We start from the raw sequence: 20,246 nt of genomic DNA, 5'->3' as shown, positions 1-20,246 counted from the left end.
TACAGCTTGAGCAAGAGCATCCAGAGCACAGTTTGGATTCGGTTACTACCCACACATTTATAGAGCAGGGGCACATGCGGAGAGCCAGCAAAACCATCTTGAAGAAGTTAGAAAAACAGCACAATGAGAAGAAGGAAATAACAAATTTGAACCACATAAACCCCAGTGCTAGTGCCTCTCAAGGCAAAATATAAATAACAAATAAATAAAAACTCCATTCCCTGTGGAACCGTCCATGCGTGATTAGAGGGATGACCCGTCCGCATTCGCTGGCCCAAATACCACATGAGTAAAAGGCTGTGTTCATCCACTATCAAGACAGAGCACCTCATAAGCAGGAACACAAACAAGTACCACGTGAACATGTGTTCAATTGAGGTAGTGCCAACACGCGAATCTGCACGAACACCTATTAACCATATTCACCTTGCGAGGATAAAAATCCACGTGATGAGAACCAAATGAATAACCCTTAAAAAATATATATATATATATAGCTTAGATTGACACCACCACAAAAGACAGATCTTACATTATATTCTCCTTCTCACTAATTTGTATCTCTCGAAATCCCCATATCCCACACATCCCTTTGAATGCAAATGGTCCACAAAAGAAAACAAAGTCAGTCCATGGGTAGACTAGTGATGTGTGTAGCAGTTATAGAGAGACAAGCTCAAGGAAGGGGCACTGTTGGCAAATCTTGCTCCAGCAATAAACCTACAATAGTTCCTAATGTAATGAATCCTATGACACAGGCTTCTTTAATTATTGTTTCCGCACAGAGTTCTACAAGCACACAGTAGGTTTGCTCATGACTGAATTATTCAACAGGGCAAAAGATGGGAGGCAACCAAAAGAGAGTGAGCACAAACCCCTCATAGCCAATAACAAATCTCAAACACAGCACCTGGGTTAATAAGTAGCTAAAACACCCTATGGTCCATCACTTCTTTTCACTTCACCTAGAACAAAGAACCTCCGGCATCCTTGGCAACCCGGAGTTCACAAAAATGATACAACTGAAACCACAAATAAGGATGACTTCTACCTTATTTGCACCTCAGCTAATTTACAAAATGCCTAGGAGAAAGTACCTGAAAAAGCACCATTATGAAACCAAAACATACTCTCTTAATCTTTTCTGCATAGGTGTAAAATGAAAACGAACTTTAAATACATATAAGGGAAAATTACAGACCCATATAGGACACGTACCAACTCCCCAAAACCAATTACCAAGATATCCTCTAAAAACATGAAAAGCCTTCAGAAGTAAAAGCTTTTATGATAAACCCCAATAGGATCTCCTGGGATCACTGACAATACATGAACAACATGCCCTTTGAGTTCATGGCTTCTTCAAAACTCCTCTTCTTTTTCGCCCTCTCAAATCACTGGGGATAATAAATACAGAATCTACACAAATCCCACCTTTGGAATGTGTACAATCAATCTGTTTCATGGAAAACCTTACTTCAGTGGCAGGTTCTGAGTCAGTGACAATGAATTCTCCTACCTTATAATCTATCCAGCACCCACGCTTGTGGTTTCCATTTGCATCTTCACGTTCAGTCTCATCTAAACAGCACTCAAATGATGCTTGCTGACCATCTGAAGTAGACAACTGGAATCGAACTGGCTTTATATCCCAACCATGAGTGTGTTCGAAATTGGGCACACGTCGCCCCAGCCTTTTGGAAAATCTTCCTAGCTGAAGCCTGAAAGATAGAGTATAGACATCAGCTGGAAAATGGAACTTGACTACCCCATCTACTTCAAACCACCAGATTTGCTGCAAATAGGCCACAACATGGAACCTGCAAACAAAGAGAAACAAAAATCTTGATTCTTCAAAGATATCAATGAGTAAAAGGTAAAAGGTATATTGGTTCAATTAGCAGTCCTAACCTTCATTAATTAAATGTTCAAACAAAAGCTGGATCAACAACTATTTAATACTTAATCATCTCAAGAAACAATGAAACTAAGCATGTACAAGAAAACACAAATTGTATTTCAGCCATCCAAAGATGACTAACAAATCTAACATAACAAAAAAGAGTTCTTAACTGGTCTATGAATAGGAGAATGCTTATTTGTTTCACCTAGATAATCTGGTTAATCGAGGCACAAACATGTACAAGATTGCCATGTGAAGATGAGTCCGCTGATCCACTTGTCTATACCATAATTGAGCTTAGCATTAGTATTAGTATTTAACTAATTTTCATTTCATAATAGCGAGGAGCTTGAAAGAAAAGGAAATCAGAATATTATTTTGAGGTTTAATGACCAATTTAAGCAATTAGTTGCAATAAGATGACTCATTATAGAAGGAAGAGCAAAAGAAGAGTTAAAGGGACACAATATACAGCTCTAGATTCATCAAATCATAAGAATGGAGCACCCTCTCCACTGAATTATCATTAGATGTAGTGCACAGTACATACATAACATCGAACCAAGCAGAGTACATAGATAACAATAAATCAAGAAGAATCCAGCACTGTGTTTCATGGAGTGTGAGGGAAAAAAATGTATCCTCATTAAGACCCCTGCACTTTAAGGAAAGTGAGTCCATTCACATGAAATCACACCACCAACTTAAGTAACTCCTTGAAGAGTCCAGACCAAAACCCTTAAATATCCCTTTATTCATCACATTCCATGAATTTTCAAAAATAAATAAATAAAGAACCAAACATATATACATGTATTAAACACATATACACATATTACTCTCAAATCTGATTGATGGTGTCTCGTTTGTAAATCCTACGCCCCAACACAATCATTTCCAAATCAAAATTTGAATTCCTAATAACACCACTCCCATGACTATTGCAACATTTACCAGCCCCCAACTCCAAGTACCAAGAAAATAAAATAAAATCATTCCCACAAATTATCTTCTCCATTGGAGGGATTATATATATAAGCCTCAGACAGGATCACCATTCTAAGCAACACACCTCAAATGGACTAAATAGCTCTTTCCTAAGGATAGCCTGTCAATGAATAGGATATGATTAATGCTTTCTTATATCATATTGGAGTAAGTGGTTGACCATTAGGGTAACATGCAGCAAGCACTATGCAGAATAACAAACACAAACATGAGACTTGAACTCTACAAGGGTACCTCAACATGGCAGGTCCTTAGAAGCTAGAGGACACACAGTAGATAACATATACTCCAATATTATAATTTATAAGAAACATTCATGTCGATTATTTATCTAAATGTTTACACTAAGAATTGCATAACTTGGAAGATTAATCTCAGTAAGTATAACAAGGAGAGTTGCTACCAATACTGATTCTTTTATTACATCTGGTTTTCCTTTACAACCATATTCTCTATAAAATAGGTTCTGACATATTAACTAGTATAGATGTTTTAAAAGGCTAAAGGCAGACTTAAAAGCGTTTTGTCCAAATGAGGCAAGGTGCAAGCCTCAATTTAAACAAATAAATAATTAAAAAATATATATCAAAAATCACAAAAATACTCATAAAGTCACAAGAAAATTGAATAATAAAAAAAGGCATGAACCTCATAATGATAAAATGAATTATTTGACATTGTTAATAGTCTCTTATAAAGTTCCTTTTTCTCTATTCTAAATTTTAGCGCTCTCATGGTTTTATCAAATAATTTTCAATGGCAAGTCACTATCACTACTAGGACGCTCCAAGGAATATAATGATATCCAATTGCTATATTATCCTCCCTATCAATGTTAATGTCCACCCATTTTACCCCTTCATCCACCATCTGCAATGGTATTTTTTCTTATTCATCATTATTAATATAATGATTCCCCCAATTCCTTCTTCTCATGACTCAATCTTTCTTTCCCTTTCATTCAAACAGTTAATTGGAAGTCAACTAAACCCTTATTTCATAAAAGGTTTAACCAAGTTGGGACACAATACAAAACTCATGAAATTTATATCAAAAACCCACAAAGCATAGATGATAATAGAATCCATTAAAACTTATCGAAATTTGAAGCTTAAGTCTTATAAAACATATATCAAAAGCTCACAAAGGCCGAAAATCCTTTGGATATTTGAGACTATAGCCTGAAAGCTTTAAGTGTCGACAAGGGAGACTTAAGCCTCAATTACCCTAATTGAGGTTATAGCCACAAGGCAAATTTGCAAAGCCTTCCCTTTCGGTGAGCCTCAATAGCCTTTTAAAACACTAACTCTCTCCCTCATACTTTAAAGCTAGATTTGCATTCAAAAACCTTATAACTCCAAAGGAGAGCAAGTGGATTTCAATTTTGAATACCATCAATAACTCCAATCCTCTAAAGTTTCTGGTCTCCATCTTCCACCGTTTCATCAACTAAAGGAGACAAACAAAATAAACTTCCAAAAAGTGAGTAAAACACATTTATTAACCAATATAATTTCTCCTCTGCTTCAATAACAAACCATTAATACCAATTTTAGCTTCTTAAGTAATCAACACTACATCCTAACTGCCACATAAACCACCTGTTGACAAGTATTACACTACCCGAACAAGGAAAAATGTGGTAAAATCATTTAAGGAACAAATAGATTAACGTATTAAAACTTTCCAGTATATCCCATCAAGTCAGACTAATTCAAATAAAGCTTGTAACATCATATTAAGATTGCATGAAGCTGACCTAGATTCTTCTGTAGGTATCCAGTTCCAGTATCTTCTATCTTCTATCCCAGTTATCACCATCCCCTTTGCCGAGATAGCCATGCAAATCCTACCTGTATCCCTGTCCAGCCATACTTCCTGAAAAATCCCCCACGAGAAAACAAATACAAATTAAAGAACGCCAAATCCCAAAACCATAAACCCCATCAGTCCAAGGTCTTAAGCATAATTTCTGGAAAACCCTAGCTCCCAATTTTGCCTCAAATCAACAAACAAGTTAACCAAGAAAAGACCAACCTACCACCGCCAATCCAAAACCTTTTTTCAATCTTAGCCTAAACCGCACAAACAAAATGATCCCCCGCTTCATACCCACCGCCTCAAACCATACACCCACTAAGGGGGGAAAAAGTACTCATATACCAACCCTTCCTACACATTCCAAAACCCTAATTTCGATCTTGCTCCAAGAAAAGACCTAGCGTTCCCAGCCCCTGAGATATGCTGACCCAAAACCCTAATTATCAATCATACCCAAAATCCCACAAAATAACTCTAACTCAAACAAACACAAACCCAAGAACAAGCTATACCAAAACCCTAATTTCCAATATTTCTCAGAAATTGCAAACAGAAGTGAAATACTGAGATTAGATACCTTGTTGCCATTATCAAAAGGCACGGGACGAGATAGGAGGGCAAAGATGTCCTTCTTAGACAAATTCTGGTAGCGTTCAGGAGGCAATAGGTCAAGAAGATCCTGGTAATTAGAAGGCAACTTGGACTCCCACACGGAATCGGAGGATGCAGCGCCACGAAAGGCCCGGTTCAGGCGAGCGAGATTGCAAATTTCAGGAGGAGTGAGATAAAGAAAGACGCAAGCGACGCAACTCTCAGGTATGTCACCGAGACCAGGACCGATGGTGGAGCCGTTAGCGCCTTCGGTCAGGTTGGAGAGCGCTGCACCCATATTGTTTGGCCGTCAATTGACCACTGCAGCATGTGAAGACTCAAGCCATCTTCCCACCCACCACCACCAAGGAAACAGACAAGTCTGCGGTTGTGTTTGGCAATTAATGAGAAGAAGAAGAAGAGTGGAGAGCAGGGCTGATTGGAGGGGGGTATTGCGAAGTTTCTTTCATTTTCTGTGGAAAATATCTCTGCTTCGGAATTCGGATTATAGAAAATGAGGGAAAATGGTGGGCTGGGTTGAGGTGGAGGCGCGGGGGTTGTTCTTTATGAATGTGGGTCCAATTTCCGAACCCCAAACTTTTGCTCGGGCAAACGGCCCACGAGTGGCCACCGTCTCCTCAAGAGAACCAGTTTAACAAGTTTCATCATTCATGCCGTGTCCAGGTGTCCTCACTCACGTGACAACACGTGGACCGAAGCGCCCCTAATTCTCAAATTCCCCATTCCAAAAATAATAAAAACATTGTGAAGGAAAAAGGGAAAGCATCCATTTAGTGTAGAGTGACGGTAAAGTGACGCAAAGCTTCGTAATAAGATTATCGTTTGAGGGCGTAAATCCCCTTTTTATTTTAGTCTAATAAATCCACATTAAAATACTTTCCAACAAAATTTGTGTACGATCTTTTACAATTGTCACGTGCTTAAATTATTTATCAATTTTCTTATGGTTTTTCAAATATTTTTATAAAAAACATAAAATTCTAGCCTTCTGGGTGGCTCCAGATTATCATCCTTTTTCAAATTTTGCCAAGATTCAAAAGAATTAACAAATAAAATAAAAGGCCTTGAAAAAAGATTTAAAACTTTGGAAAGTCTTTTCAACTTCTCTTCTCTAAACATTTTAAAAATTAATTAAAATTATTTAAATACAAAGCTTCTTTAAGAGATGATTAATACTATTTCAAAGAGTTTTAAAATGCTTTAAAATTTTCAAAACATTTTTAGAGCTATCAAAATCTTAAAAGTTTCGATATTCAAATATCAATAGACTTCTTTAATTTAGTAACGAGTTAGTCGAACTCTTGATCAATTAACTGTGTATAAATTAAAGGGTTATATCATAAAAACATAATTCAAATACTCGATTAATGTAATTAAAGTTAACTTATTGATCCTTTGTACTTTTTAATGCTTAATAAAAATAAAATATTAAAAAACAAATAATTTAATGTTTAACCTTATTTAACAGTATTTATGATTAGGTAAACAAACAACACTTAATAAGTTAATATCCATGTCATGATGTATAAAATATTAGTATCTTACAATGGCATATGTCAAATGGCTCGAGTTAAAGCCGAAACAAATCAACATTAAAGTTAAAATGAAGTACACGACGATAAATCCATAACCATATTTTTTTTTAAATTTAAAATCAATCTCCACACATTTTAAAGAAGAAAGAGGAATTATTTTCCTAATTCCATAAATAAAATTATAATTTTTTGCATAAGTTTTCATAAAATTAAAATATAATATATACTCTAGTTTTACCTTTAAGATGCATTTGATTAATGGAATATGATAAAATACGATATCTTATAAACATGATATGTATATCCTATTATAATATAATATATTTAATGAGATATATTATAATATTTTTATATTTAAGTTGTGAAATGAATTAAAAATAATATGAAATATATATTATTTATAATATTTAAAATAAAAATTACATCCTATTCCAATATTTTTTATTTTAAAATGATTTTTCTCTTATATTTAACAATATTCATTATTAAAATATTTAAAATTTATAGATATTTTTTTATATTATATTATTCAATGTTTTAATCATAATTTTATTTTATAATAAAAAAATTATTTTTCAAAATAAGGACATAAAAAATTTGATAAAAATAAATAAATTTATGATATATAAATATATATATATCTCATATCATAACATGGAATTAATATAGATAATAAATAACATTTTTCACTATTTATCTTATCATTGGTTTAATTAAATATAAAATAAAAAAAAATTTATTTTATATCCTCACTAACCAAATTAAAATATAATATAATATTAATTTTTTAATCATATTTTATATTATATTTCACTAATCAAACATACTCTTATTAACAGGGTGCGGTCATTTCAATCTATTCGGTTTTAGGTATTAACTTAAAACTGAGTTGACCTAATTGGTTACCATGCATTTTTAAATTTTATCTTGCGCGTGTTTCTGCATTTGATATGCATATTGGAGGGCAAACGATCGGCGGGGTAGCTAGAGTTAGAATTTTTGGCTTGTAGGGTAGCAAGAGTTAGAAATTGTCAAAATAAAGGGTATGAATGTAATTTTAGTTTCATGGGTTTGTTTTGATTCATGTTTGTTGCGTTCTTCTTCCTTCTTTTTCTCTTGTTCGTTTCTATATGTATGCATGCAAGCTTAAAAACTCGTACAAATATTTTAATTATGATTGTTTAATTTGAGAATCATGAATATGAAGTTGTTTTTTTAAATGTATGATCGTCGTTTCAATTTATTAATTTCATCGATGTCTAAAATTATCGAAAATAATATATTTGTTTTTCTTTTTATTATAATTTCAATGATACTACACATTAACTATTTTTGTATATTAAAATTAATTTATACTTAATATTGAGATTGCGCCCTAACATGATTCACAAATAGAAACAAAACTAACCATGAGTATATTAGATGGCTAGATCGATGATAGAATGGCTCGTAAATTCGAAATAGTAAAAGTGAGAGTGTACGAGGGAGTTTCAACCGTCCCCAGAAGATGATAATTTACAAATCTAGACTTGACCCTGATCCCGTTGACACCATTAAAAGCATGGAGTATGGAGCTCAAGTGTAGGGAAGCTCAACCCTACACCTGTCAAGGCACGGCGCTTGGATAGGGTGATTCATATGGCAATGAGTGAGTGAGTGGAAAGTGGGATTTGCTTTTTAGGAAGCCTTTAGGCCTTTTCTTCTTTTGGGGTAGCAGCCCATACTTTGTAACCTTTGGGCAGTACTCTCAAGTCTCAACCACTGTGGGGCCCGTTAGGCCAAAACCCAACAAATATCGAGGGGATATGATGGTGGGTTAAAAAGCAGCCGAAGGGAGTCAACTCTGTTCCCAACTCTCACTAAAATATACCCCTGATTGGACGGCTTAGATTGATTATGATTAGTGATTTACAGTGCACCCTAGAACAGAGAGGGGGGAGGTGGTGGGGCCGGTGGTGGTGGTCAAAATTACAAACCAAAACAAATGGACAGTTTTGAGAATCCTGTGGGTTCACCATCCCAATCTGGTTCAGCCAAAACCATGGGCAGTTTTCTGTCAGCAGAAAACAAAACCAGCTGCTCAGCTCTCTGTATATACGCCGTCCGTGTCTGGCCATCCTATATCACTCAATGTGGTGCACCCATCGTATGCGCATCTCTGACATCTCTCTCATTCTGCCAAAGCTGGTGAACGCACTAATTCTCTGTGGGTTTTGAAGGAGATGCTTCAGGGCCTGGTGATGTGACAATTCGATTTGAATGTTTCAGCATTGGATGCTTTTTGGCAATTTTGGATTCTGGGTATGTAAGATTTGTTCCGGGAAACGAACACAAACGGTTCGTTTATTGGGTATGTTTTTTATAATCTGCTGTTATATTGATGTTTCTCTCTCATTTGTTTGCTTTGATCCCGTAGAGCGTGAAGAACAGGAGTAGATGATGACACTTTCCTCAACAGGGTCTTCAAGTTTCCGGTCTTTGATCATTGCAACAGGGGGTTTAAAGCAATATATAGAGATTTTTATTTGATGGAATCCAGTAGTTTGCCTGGTGGAATGTTTTCTAGTATGGGTACTGGTATGCTAGGCCTAGAAATGCCTCTACAGCAACCGCAACAACAGCAAAACCCTCAAAATCCTCACCACATACACCACCACCAACAGCACCCCCAAATGGTTGCTTTTGCCCACCCCGATCCTGATCACCACTCACAATCTCAGCAGCCTGTGAAACATGGATACCCATATGTCACTAAAGCCAAACAACAGCTAACACTGAGCGATGAGGATGAGCCTGGACTCACGGGTGACGACAGCACTGCCGACGGGAAAAGAAAGGTGTCTCCTTGGCATAGAATGAAATGGACTGATAATATGGTGAGGTTGTTGATAATGGCAGTTTTTTATATTGGCGATGAAGGTGGGTCCGAGGGGAGTGACCCCTCCGCCAAGAAGAAGACCGGTGGATTGTTGCAGAAGAAAGGGAAATGGAAATCGGTGTCAAGAGCTATGATGGAGAAGGGGTTTTACGTGTCTCCGCAGCAGTGTGAAGACAAGTTCAATGATCTGAACAAGAGGTATAAGAGGGTTAATGATATACTGGGTAAGGGGACGGCGTGCCGGGTTGTGGAGAATCAGAGTTTACTCGACACGATGGACCAGCTATCGCCCAAAATGAAGGACGAAGTTCGAAAATTACTCAATTCGAAGCACCTATTTTTCAGGGAAATGTGTGCTTATCACAATAGCTGCGGTGGTGGTGGGACTTCTGGTGCCCATCCCTCACCACCGGATACAGCGGTGGAGCCCCCTCAGAACCAGCAGCAACAGCAACAGCATCAGCATCAGCATCAGCATCAGCATCAGCAGCGGTGTTTGCATTCCTCAACCGAAATTGCCACAATAGGGCCTAATGCGAGTAGAGCAGAGACGGAGGCATCGAAGATGGTGAAAATGGGGAGCGGGGAAGAAGATGAAGATGACGACGACGACTATGAAGATGGAGACGATGATGATGATGAAGATGAGGTTGTAGAAGGGGGTGTAAGGAGTCAAAATGAGCATGGGCATGAAGATGACGATGACAATGAGGGAGGATATTCAAGAAAAAGGGCGAGAAAGGGGCTGTTCCCATCGCCATCGCCATCACCATTGATGAGGCAATTGAGCAGTGAGGTGATGAGCGTGCTGCAAGATGGAACAAAGAGCACATTGGAGAAGAAGCAATGGATGAGGAGCCGGATGATGCAATTGGAGGAGCAGAGGGTGAGCTACCAATGCAAAGCGTTTGAGCTGGAAAAGCAGCGGTTGAAGTGGGTGAAATTCAGCAGCAAGAAGGAGAGGGAAATGGAAAGGGAGAAGCTGGTGAACCAGCGAAAGAGGCTGGAAAACGAGAGAATGGCACTTCTACTTAGGCAGAAAGAGGTGGAGTTGCTTGAGATTCATCATCAACAACAGCAACAACAGCACTCTTCCAACAAGAGGGGTGAAATATCCTCTTTTGCTGGATGAATTGTATATAGGAGCGGGTGAAATACATAGCATGGTGGGTGGTTTTGTAGTTTTCTCTTACTCCAAAATTTTGTTTATGATTTTGGTGCTAGAGTATGTATCCATCCAATCTAGTTCATTCTCCTCTTCTGGGTTGTTTTGGTGAAGCATTAAACATAACCATTTGCAGGAAGCATTCATGCCAAATCTTGGGCGAAGGCTGGAACTGATAGCCTCTTCTTCAAGAAACCAATTTGAGGAACAAAGTAAAGGATAAATTAAAATCGATAACCGGCGCCACACGCCCGGTGGGACTCGAACCCACAGTCGCCTGATTAGAAGTCAGACGCCTTCTCCATTAGGCCACGAGCGCTGGCGATACGTTTTCTGCAATTTTTTTTATAATATTAGGAAATAGGGTTGGAGCTTCCTCGTTAAGTTGTCGGTCGCTACACTCATTACAGCAACGTTTCCATTTATTGGTAATATTTCCTTGCAGCGGGGGTGGATAAAGTTAATTGGATTAGGAACGATAAAGCCATTTCTCTTTGTTAATTGGATTAAAAAAAATTATAAGATTTTTCACCAGCCCACTCATGAGGGAAAATGTTTAGGCCTACCTAGATTGCTATTTTGCTTTTTGTTTCATTAAAAATCAAAGTAGAAGATAAAATTATAATTTTTAAAATATGATATCATTAATTATAAAATAAAATTCTGTACAGAATATAAGCAATAAGCTCTTTTAAACACTTAATTAACTTTTTATCCAAATAAGGTCTTAAGAGTGTTTCCTAATACTTTTAAAAAGCATTTTTAATTTTAAAAAATATATTGGAAGAAAAATGAAGTGTTTATTTTATAGGTAATTTTACGGTAAAAAAATACTTTAGAAAAAATATTTCCACTAAAAGAGTTACTTTTAGAGAACATTTTTAAAGAAAAATAAGAAGCTTGTAAAATTTAAAAACCAAGCTTAAAAAATTACTTAACAGGAGATTTAGAGCAAGAAAGGCTATAAACCGGTCAAGTGAGTACCCTGTTTTGCTGTGTTTACATACAAAGCAAACCAAACCATCAAATGTTCTTTTCCTCCACCAAATATGCTCCTGTGGAAATTCAGGGAAAAAAGAAAAAGAAAAATCAAATGCAGGTAATCATCAAATTGAATGGCATCCTGACCCACGAGTATGTAAGTAATTTCTAGATAAAATTCCAAACAGGAGCATTACAATTTTGAAGCACTGGAAACCAGTAACTCAGAAAACAGTACCATGACGGATGAAGCCCATTTCATGAGCAAGTCCAAAGATTCAACAAAAGTTGTAAGGTTTTATTGGCTCAATACCAAGAAGAGCCCATTTCAAGGGCATGAACCTGCAGATGACTTCAATGCTTTGACCAGACATGTCATGTACAAGTTTCCATGACTTTAGTTTTGGCTAAACAACACAAATTGCCCCAGCATATATTCTTACTAAATAAAATCATAAGCTCATCTCCAAAATCTCTTATAACTTAGGGTGATATTAACAAAGTTCATCACCATTTCCAAAAAATTTGGAGCCAAAAAAGAAAGAAAAACCAAAAATGTTTTACTATGCAATTCTAATCTTCAAGCTCTATAATCTTCACCACAGATGCATCCCCGACCTTCTGGCAAACAACAACTCGGTCATGTGACTTTATAACTCCTGAGGCCTTCCCATGATCAAGTGCAACCTTCAGAACTGACTCATTTGTTGCACTAGTAGACTCGGCCTGCCAAAATCAAAGCTGGTGAGCATCACATATGGGAATATAACAACACTAGAGAAATTTCAGTTGGTCAAAAATATTAACATTTATCATTATTGATATCACAATTTCCCCCCAAAAAACTGTTGTAATAGAGCTAACCTATCAACAAACCAATATACTATCTTAAAGAAGGGGATCAACAAAAATGTCACATAGAATATAAACTTACAGGATGCCTGGGATCAGCAAGCATGGGGAAAAGTCCTCTGACTATGAGCGATTGCCTTGCCTAACCATTCATTTCAGAAAAGAAAAAAAGATACAACAGATCAATCAGCTTGAATATCAAATCAAGGTAAGCCTATAATTTAATAAGAAAAAAAAAATGTGAACAGCCAAGCACAATGCTTTTTTCAATAGGCTGCAACTTTGTGGAAATTAATTAGAGAAAGTGACTTCGGCACAAATTTATTTTAAATGCAAAAACAGACTAAATACTGTTAGTTTGTGAGATGCTAGTGGTTTGAGGCGAAATAAAGGAATCCATCTGTAAAATTAGTTTGTGAACACTAATGCTGGTTGTTTGAAACCTAGGATTAGTTTGTAAATACTGTTAGAATGGATAGCATCTCATTGATTAGTTGTACATCATATTAACAAATACCAAGTACAATATTTTGATTTTCATTGTACATGAGAACCTTTTACAAAAGAATGCTCATGATAGGGCATAATAAAGAAAAGATAAAGGTTTAACTTTGTCCATGACCAAGTAACTGTTGAAAGCTTAGCATATCCAATGGTAATCCATTGTTTGTAAGAAATGAGACCTCATTAGATCTCAACTGGTTGAAAATTGAAAGAGCATTTCTCTCAAAAAGGAAAAAGGACTAATAGGATAAGCGAAAATTTATTCAATTTCCACACCTGGTAAATTCCTGAAAAAAAGAAAAGAAAAAAAAAGAAATGCAGTAAACAAGCTTATAAACAAACTAAAGTCAGGTGCATACCTCAAAGGCACCACTGAAACTCCACTTTAGTTGGTTTGTCTTGAGTCGAGGGATGACAACTGAAAGAACTGGCATTGTTGGCCTATATTTAGCAATCAATCTGCATATGCATGTAATCTAGTTAGAAGCCATTACAGAAGAGTGAATATGAGGAAGTTGCATTTTTTATTAAGAGAATATTAATTAATAAATGGATCCTCCAAGACTAAGCTTGCACACTGAAAGAAAATGGACTAGAAACAAATCATCGAGCTTTCTTGGATATCCAGTACATGCACATCCGTATTCAAACATCCATCTATACCTTGCAGCCCTTCCAGATGAAGTGAAGCAAATAATAACAGATGCCTTGACCTTAATTGCTGCCCGTACCTAGATAATAAGTGAATGATAGGCAATGAGAAACTCAGATTTAAATATACAATATCAATATGAAGAAAATGCAATTAGGACAAATCAATCTAACAACATAATCAATAAAGAAAATAATATTTCAGTGGAAACACTAAAAGAAAATACCGCAGAGGAAGCAATGGATTCCAAGTGGGTCATTGGCTCTCCAACATATTTGACAGTTTTCTTGAAGTAGAGATCTTGATTGAAAACCTTCTCTGCCTGCAAGTCATTTTGAAAAGAAGATCCCCACCCTTAGTAAGAGCTCAGTTATAATATTCCTTAAGAAAAAGTGAAATTATATGGAAAATATAGAACTGCAGCAGGGCATATTTTGTCATTGCTATATTTCAAGTTCCTGGGTATTTAAGATATCCATTCAAGTGGTAGGCCCGGAAAAGGCTGCTTATGATTCAATGCTGAAAACATTATCCTGTTAAAAAAAAAAAAAAATCCTATTTTGAGTATGTGCAATAACAAGTTAAAACAATCCTGAAATTTTAATTCTCACTTAAAATGGGGCTGATAATTAAGTGAAGCATTCTAACATATTGTGGAACACTGAATGCACTTTGTGCTAGTGGATTTAAAGATGGCCCATATGGGCATTCTAACTGAACCATTAAAAAAAAGACATCCATGCCCAAGCAGGAGAAAGCTACAGTAGATATATCAGATGTTCGCAGTTCCTACAAAATACTTAAAGATTTAACATGTTAAGATGACAAAAAGTTCACAATTCTTGAAATTCTACAACGTATAAGTTTTGTATCTTGCATTGAAAACAAGGCTTTTTTTCCCTTTCTTTTTTTCTTTTTTTTTTTTTATTTATTTAAAAAAACATCATTACAATTGAAAACAAAGTTGCTTAGTAAAAAATGCTCATCCATACGATAGCAAGGAAAAGACATACCTCGGCACATATTTTACCAACGATGGAAATAGTCTCAACAGGATACAATCCTCGCAAAGTCTCAGCCCCAAGAAGAATGGCATCACTTCCTGCACCCATTTCATTATTAGGGAAGAAAGGTCAGGGAGCTTCCATATCAAAGATGTATTGAAATCAAAACAGAGAAAAGGAGATTTAAAAAACAACATATATTCTCTACAATCAAGCCAAGAGAATCCCATAATTAGTAACAATATATTCTGTACAATCAGGAAACTTGAAAGGGGAACCAGTGAAATCAAAAGAATCCCAACCAGTAGTTTGCAGATAAGTGACATACCATCCAACACAGCATTTGCAACATCAGTGGCTTCAGCACGAGTGGGTCTAAGGTTGTCAGTCATACTGTCCACAACACGAGTAATAACTGCAGGCTTCCCAGCCATATTACACTTGTAAACAGCAGCCTTTTGAAATAAGAAAACCTGCAAAATTCACAGTGGACGATTACCAGAAGGTATTGCTGTATCACATAATAAAAGCCAGTAAATGAAATTCATCATTACCAGTCAACTTCCAACTATCTACACTCCACCACATGAATTTATTTGGTCATGAAGCACAATTTGAACATGTAAGTAATTATAGTAAAAATCAAGTTTAACCCTTTGTAGTAAATTATTCAGTGGCTCCATTTGTGTTCTTTAACTTAAAAAGTAATCAACAATTTCACTTCCCACACAGAAAATTAAAGGAATAAAAATGATTTTCTATTTCTAAAAACTTTTTGCATGTACAAGTGTCATCTTCTGTAAGCACCCAATTGGTCCTGCAAAACCCAACACATTTTAGAAGCTTGCTTTATTATAGGTTAAAAAAACTGACCTTCTCAGGTGGAAGATCTATTCCCAAGTTTCCACGTGAAAGGATTATACCATCAGCCTCTTGCAGGATCTCATCAAAATGGTTTAAACCCTAAAAAAGATGAGGAAAAATGTATTACATTAAAATCCTCATAGCACTGCTAGAAGAACTGGATTGCATTTGATAAGCTTAGTCAATCTCATTTGAGCTAATGACATATGTGGATCACCTCCACATTTTCAATCTTCGCAAAAATTTGAGTCTGATGGAGGTCACCCAACTTAGATAGATGGTCACGGGCCTGTGTTACATAAAAAGGAAGCCTTTCAGTCAAGTTATTTGATCAACCTATTTCGAAGCAAATAATGGAAGAGTGCGAAAAATAAGAAAAGAGATAATTATAGCCTGATAGAAAGCGATGAATTATGAAAAATGCTTCCTATTAAAAAAACAAAATAGAAAACAATTCTTACATGGCGAACATCCTCTGCATGCCTGGTATATGACAGTGAAAGGAAGTCAATTTTGTTTTTAACACCCCATGTACTTATAACCTGAAATCATAATTGATAAAGATAGCTGATAAGAAAGCCACAGCAGAAAGAAAAATATTATTGTGTGACGTGCGTGAGTGGGGGAGGGGGGTGGGCCCCATATGGGAGTGGGGATGGAGGTGTATGCAGTTAACAACATCCATTGTTCAGCTGAAATAGATTCAAATATATTTGATAGAATAAGGAATTTCATTTCATTATCATAACCATGAATTAATTCTTTCTTCACCAACATACATATAACTTTTAAAAGGGTCCCAATTTTGGGTTCATGAGTGATGTAAAGTTGATAGATGTGCTGCCATCATTAAGAGTCTGGGTGGATCTAACCTGTGGTTTTTTCTTTTATATTTTATAAACAATTTGAGTGACTGACAACATAAAGGCATCATTTACACTCCATTACTTAGTTCTTGTGCTCCATCTCTACCCTTCAAATGAGAGTGCCCATAAAGTTACTGTATCAAAGTACAGCACCAAAACAAGAAAAACAAATGAAGCTTCAATAGGACTACCAACCTGTATGATAACCAGTGGCAGTGAGCAAAAGCCATACAGCTAAGTCAACATCAGATAAATTACATACAAAGTGTTGTTTTTAAGTTGCTTTTCTTCTTTTATTTATATGATAATATTTTTTTTCTCTGCATAAAGCAGGGAACGGAAATGATACAAAGGAGGAAAAAAATAGCATCATAAAATGAGATGGTACTAACCTCCTTATCTTTATCAGATAGAGTAGGCAGATCAATATGAATTTGAGAAACATGCAAAGTGAACAACGACCCAGCCAAAGTTGCAGAATTTTTAATCATACAAACTACATCATCTCCTTTCACTTCAGATACCTGTCCAACACCGGTTAAAAATAATGGTCATGCCATCAATCATTATTCAATTCCCAGATTTCTTATAAAGTATTGTTCACAAGGTAAAAGATTAATAAAAAACTCCTAGTAGGGTAGAATATTAATACAAAACTTTTAGTAACCAGGTCTATTTATAATTTCTATTTAATCAAGCCATCTCAGCTGCAAGCACAACATTTTAAGCCCTCTCATTCCAAAGAAGAAAATTACAAATTTACAAAGAGAGGAAAAGGGGAAAAGAAAAAATAAAAAAGAAAAGAAAAACCAGGAAAACAAATGAAAAAAACTAGACCTATGGTCTTTTTCTTACCTCCAACCAAACAGAAGTAGTTTCACTTCCTGTAAATAGGTATTGACCAACAAAAATGGTGTCTCCCTTCTTTACTGCCTGCAAAACCAAATTGAAGGACTGGTTAAGTGAGGAAATCATTAAAAAAGAGCGTAAGTGCATAACCATGAAGCAAGACCTATTAGATTATGAGCCTGAAATGTTTCCAAAAAATTTTATCCAATCTATGATCAGTTCGGGGTTTCAGGAACAAAAGATAAGAGGACAATTTCAGGGCAGCAAAGAATGTCATGAAACCTCACTAGCATCTTTCTTCCAGTGTTGTTTTGTAAATTTTAGAGCATTTCATATGGGATTGTCCAGTAAAAACTTGTATTTTGATGCAGTTACAAGACAGAATGGATAATCAATCCTTTTTACCCATGTTTACACCTCTGCACATGCTGTGGAATCTAAAATACAATTCCAGAGCCATGACTCCAAACAAGGCAATTACACAACTTCTAGCAAACAAGGGCGCTTATTTATAAGTAGAATCTAGAACCTGAGGATTGATTTCCAACCCCCACAATAAGAGCATGACAGATTAGCAAAATGCATGGTGATAAAATATGTTTTCAATAATTATAGGGAGTTCCACAGAAGACACCTGACGTTAGGAACTACAAAACAAAAAATACTACATACAGACATTTTCCAACTCCAAACCAAGCTCTAGATTTTATGAGTTAACAATTTTAACCCTTCATGCCAAGTTGTTGATTACTTTAGAAGTTCAAATTTTCAAGTGGAATGAACAATTTTACATCCACCCACGTACAACTTTCCTAATCATTGCATACCATCAAATTTATTAAGGACCAAATTGGATTGACTTCTGAGAAACCATAAACAAATCAATAAAATCTTTTGTGCCCATTTGACTAATTTTATTGAAAAAGTTTGTGACTTACCATTTAATAAAATCAAAAAAATAAAAAACAGAGGAAAGGACTTAAAATGGAAGCCAAGAAAATGGTACTTTCATAGAAGTTCTAATTCAACATATATAAGAAGTTATTTCATGTTTAAAGAAATTTTTATGACATCAATATCCCTTTTTAAAAATTATGACTTAGGCTTCAACTGGATGCTAAATACAAAAACAAGAGCTTATCACAAATAGGCCCAAGTATCAATAAATAGGATAAATATTATTTTGTACAATAGCCAAATAATTTACAAACAAACAATGCAATGAATGAAAACAATATAATGTGATGCGAGTGATGAGTATCGTTAAACCTTCGCCAAGCCATTAAAATTGATTGGCAATAGCTCCGAGGAGGCTTCTTGATCTTGATAGGGTGTCAGAACAACAAAACCATCAGCCAGAAGTGAAATAGACTTCTCACATTTATTAACAACCTGCAATTCAGCTCCTACCGTGTCTAGCATAACCTGAAAACAGAAGAATAAAATTATACATTTGGTTATCCATTCCTTGTTTAAAATTAAAGTGAAAATAAACATACAATAGTCCAAAACCCCATGTTTCACTAGACCTCTATCTGGTTACCAAGAAAACCAAGATGAAAAAAGAAAGTAAATCTTAACCCTATCATATTCCATCGTTTGATTTTCAGCAAACTCAACTGATATCTTTTAGAAAATCAAGTTGAGTTAAAATCTTTTGTTTCTTCAGAAACCAAAAGAACCACAAAAAATGGTTTTGAAATTTCTTTTTTCTTTTCCCTCCTCCATTTTTCTGTCCTGAAAGCCAAAGCCATGGTTAGAATCATTAATCATAAAAAATATTTATGTTGGATAGACAAGGTGCGAAAAGTGAAACACATTCCAAAAATCTAGACCACACAAAAAATTGCATGCCAATGAACAAAATCTCTTATTAAAGCACATTTAATGAAAGAAAAAAAAAAAAGATAAAACCCAATCACATACAGCACACAGCTTCTTAGTACTCTTCACAGCCGCCTTCAAATTCTCTAAAGTCTCTTGGTGATAATCGGGGTCTCCCCATGAAAAATCAAAGCGAGCAACTACAAAACAATTCGTAGCAAAGCCTCAATACCTCCATAGTTGGAAGCAAAACCAAACCAAACCCTAGTCTGAACATTATTAAAAAAAAGGAAAGAAAAAACTCAACAATTTAATGCAAAAACAAGTTTAGGATCAGATATAAACAAAGAACCGTACCAGACATCCCAACTTTGAGGCAACCGGAGATAACCTCCACGGATCGAGACTTGGGCCCAAGGGTACCCACGATCTTTGTCATTGCGGGAAAGAAACTCTGCATAATCACAAAAGCGAATCTAATTAAGACAACTTTGGCGTCATAAGTCCGAAGCGATTTAACAGAAAATTTCTTTCCAAAATCATCCACAACACAGATTTCAAATGCTATTCAAAAAGCAGGACGAATAATATTCAACGTAGATCGGTTCATCGCCGTTGCAGATGATGAAAAATTGCCAATACGAAACAATATAAAACCACAAACAACTTACGGCCTTCGATGGCTCGAGGATGGAAGCCATACGGATGGGCTCCTCGAGAAGGAGGTGATTGGCATGCATCTTCAACGGCTAAGAATGGAAGGGAACAGCGGAGACGCAGATAGAGGTTTAGAGAGATAAAGTGCTTCGATCGGAAGCAGCGTGAATTGAGCGAAGGGTTTCAATTTTGAATATTTATCCTCTGCATATGCGCTTCTTCCCTACTTTTCTTCCAGTCCTGCACGCTGTTTTTTTGTCCTATAAACCTT

The 20,246-nt window shown here is 35.9% G+C and overlaps 3 protein-coding genes and 1 non-coding gene across 5 annotated transcripts; 1 reads left to right on the top strand and 3 right to left on the bottom strand.

Moving 5' to 3' along the window:
• Positions 1 to 1,114: 1,114 nt before the first annotated feature.
• Positions 1,115 to 5,901, bottom strand: LOC117920370 (F-box protein PP2-A15). Of its 2 annotated transcripts, XM_034837846.1 has the most exons (4): positions 5,310 to 5,901; positions 4,671 to 4,789; positions 2,109 to 2,183; positions 1,115 to 1,820 (listed from the first exon to the last, which is right to left on the bottom strand). In XM_034837846.1, the coding sequence occupies exons 1-4, from the start codon at positions 5,619 to 5,621 to the stop codon at positions 1,352 to 1,354; spliced, it is 975 nt and encodes a 324-aa protein (XP_034693737.1). In that variant the 5' UTR covers positions 5,622 to 5,901; the 3' UTR covers positions 1,115 to 1,351. The 2 variants fall into 2 exon arrangements, with proteins under 2 accessions (XP_034693737.1, XP_034693738.1); XM_034837847.1 differs by lacking the exon at positions 2,109 to 2,183 and having other exon boundaries at positions 5,310 to 5,897.
• Positions 5,902 to 8,959: 3,058 nt separating this feature from the next.
• LOC117921276 (stress response protein NST1) lies at positions 8,960 to 11,086 on the top strand. The gene is made up of 2 exons (XM_034839129.1): positions 8,960 to 9,180; positions 9,296 to 11,086. Exon 2 carries the CDS (start codon positions 9,408 to 9,410, stop codon positions 10,887 to 10,889), a length of 1,482 nt encoding a protein of 493 aa, XP_034695020.1. The 5' UTR covers positions 8,960 to 9,180; positions 9,296 to 9,407; the 3' UTR covers positions 10,890 to 11,086.
• Positions 11,087 to 11,168: 82 nt separating this feature from the next.
• TRNAR-UCU lies at positions 11,169 to 11,241 on the bottom strand. Its single transcript has one exon. It is a non-coding gene; the product is annotated as a tRNA-Arg (tRNA).
• Positions 11,242 to 12,059: 818 nt separating this feature from the next.
• Positions 12,060 to 20,239, bottom strand: LOC117920355 (pyruvate kinase 1, cytosolic). The gene is made up of 16 exons (XM_034837824.1): positions 19,990 to 20,239; positions 19,676 to 19,772; positions 19,421 to 19,518; positions 18,764 to 18,919; positions 17,501 to 17,578; positions 17,038 to 17,169; positions 16,241 to 16,321; positions 15,997 to 16,068; positions 15,789 to 15,878; positions 15,244 to 15,388; positions 14,925 to 15,013; positions 14,138 to 14,233; positions 13,923 to 13,990; positions 13,619 to 13,718; positions 12,838 to 12,897; positions 12,060 to 12,629 (listed from the first exon to the last, which is right to left on the bottom strand). The coding sequence occupies exons 1-16, from the start codon at positions 20,056 to 20,058 to the stop codon at positions 12,477 to 12,479; spliced, it is 1,584 nt and encodes a 527-aa protein (XP_034693715.1). The 5' UTR covers positions 20,059 to 20,239; the 3' UTR covers positions 12,060 to 12,476.
• Between the last annotated feature and the right edge of the window lie 7 nt (positions 20,240 to 20,246).

This window comes from Vitis riparia, chromosome 8, assembly GCF_004353265.1.
Source record: "Vitis riparia cultivar Riparia Gloire de Montpellier isolate 1030 chromosome 8, EGFV_Vit.rip_1.0, whole genome shotgun sequence".
Lineage (NCBI taxonomy): Eukaryota > Viridiplantae > Streptophyta > Magnoliopsida > Vitales > Vitaceae > Vitis > Vitis riparia.
Note: the sequence above shows the minus strand (reverse complement) of the source record. Positions and strands in the feature narration are given on the sequence as shown.

Bases quoted from the DNA above. Each gene is read 5' to 3' on its own strand.
- LOC117920370 (XM_034837846.1), bottom strand. From the start codon at position 5,621: ATGGGTGCAGCGCTCTCCAACCTGACCGAAGGCGCTAACGGCTCCACC. The intron at 4,790-5,309 runs GTATCTAATCTC...GGGATTTTTCAG, and splicing joins CTTTTGATAATGGCAACAAG to GAAGTATGGCTGGACAGGGA. The intron at 1,821-2,108 runs GTGAAACAAATA...CTTTGTTTGCAG, and splicing joins CGATTAACCAGATTATCTAG to GTTCCATGTTGTGGCCTATT.
- LOC117921276 (XM_034839129.1), top strand. From the start codon at position 9,408: ATGGAATCCAGTAGTTTGCCTGGTGGAATGTTTTCTAGTATGGGTACT.
- LOC117920355 (XM_034837824.1), bottom strand. From the start codon at position 20,058: ATGCATGCCAATCACCTCCTTCTCGAGGAGCCCATCCGTATGGCTTCC. The intron at 16,322-17,037 runs GTTAGTACCATC...TTATGATTTCAG, and splicing joins TATCTGATAAAGATAAGGAG to GTTATAAGTACATGGGGTGT. The intron at 13,991-14,137 runs GTATTTTCTTTT...CTTATTATCTAG, and splicing joins AATCCATTGCTTCCTCTGCG to GTACGGGCAGCAATTAAGGT.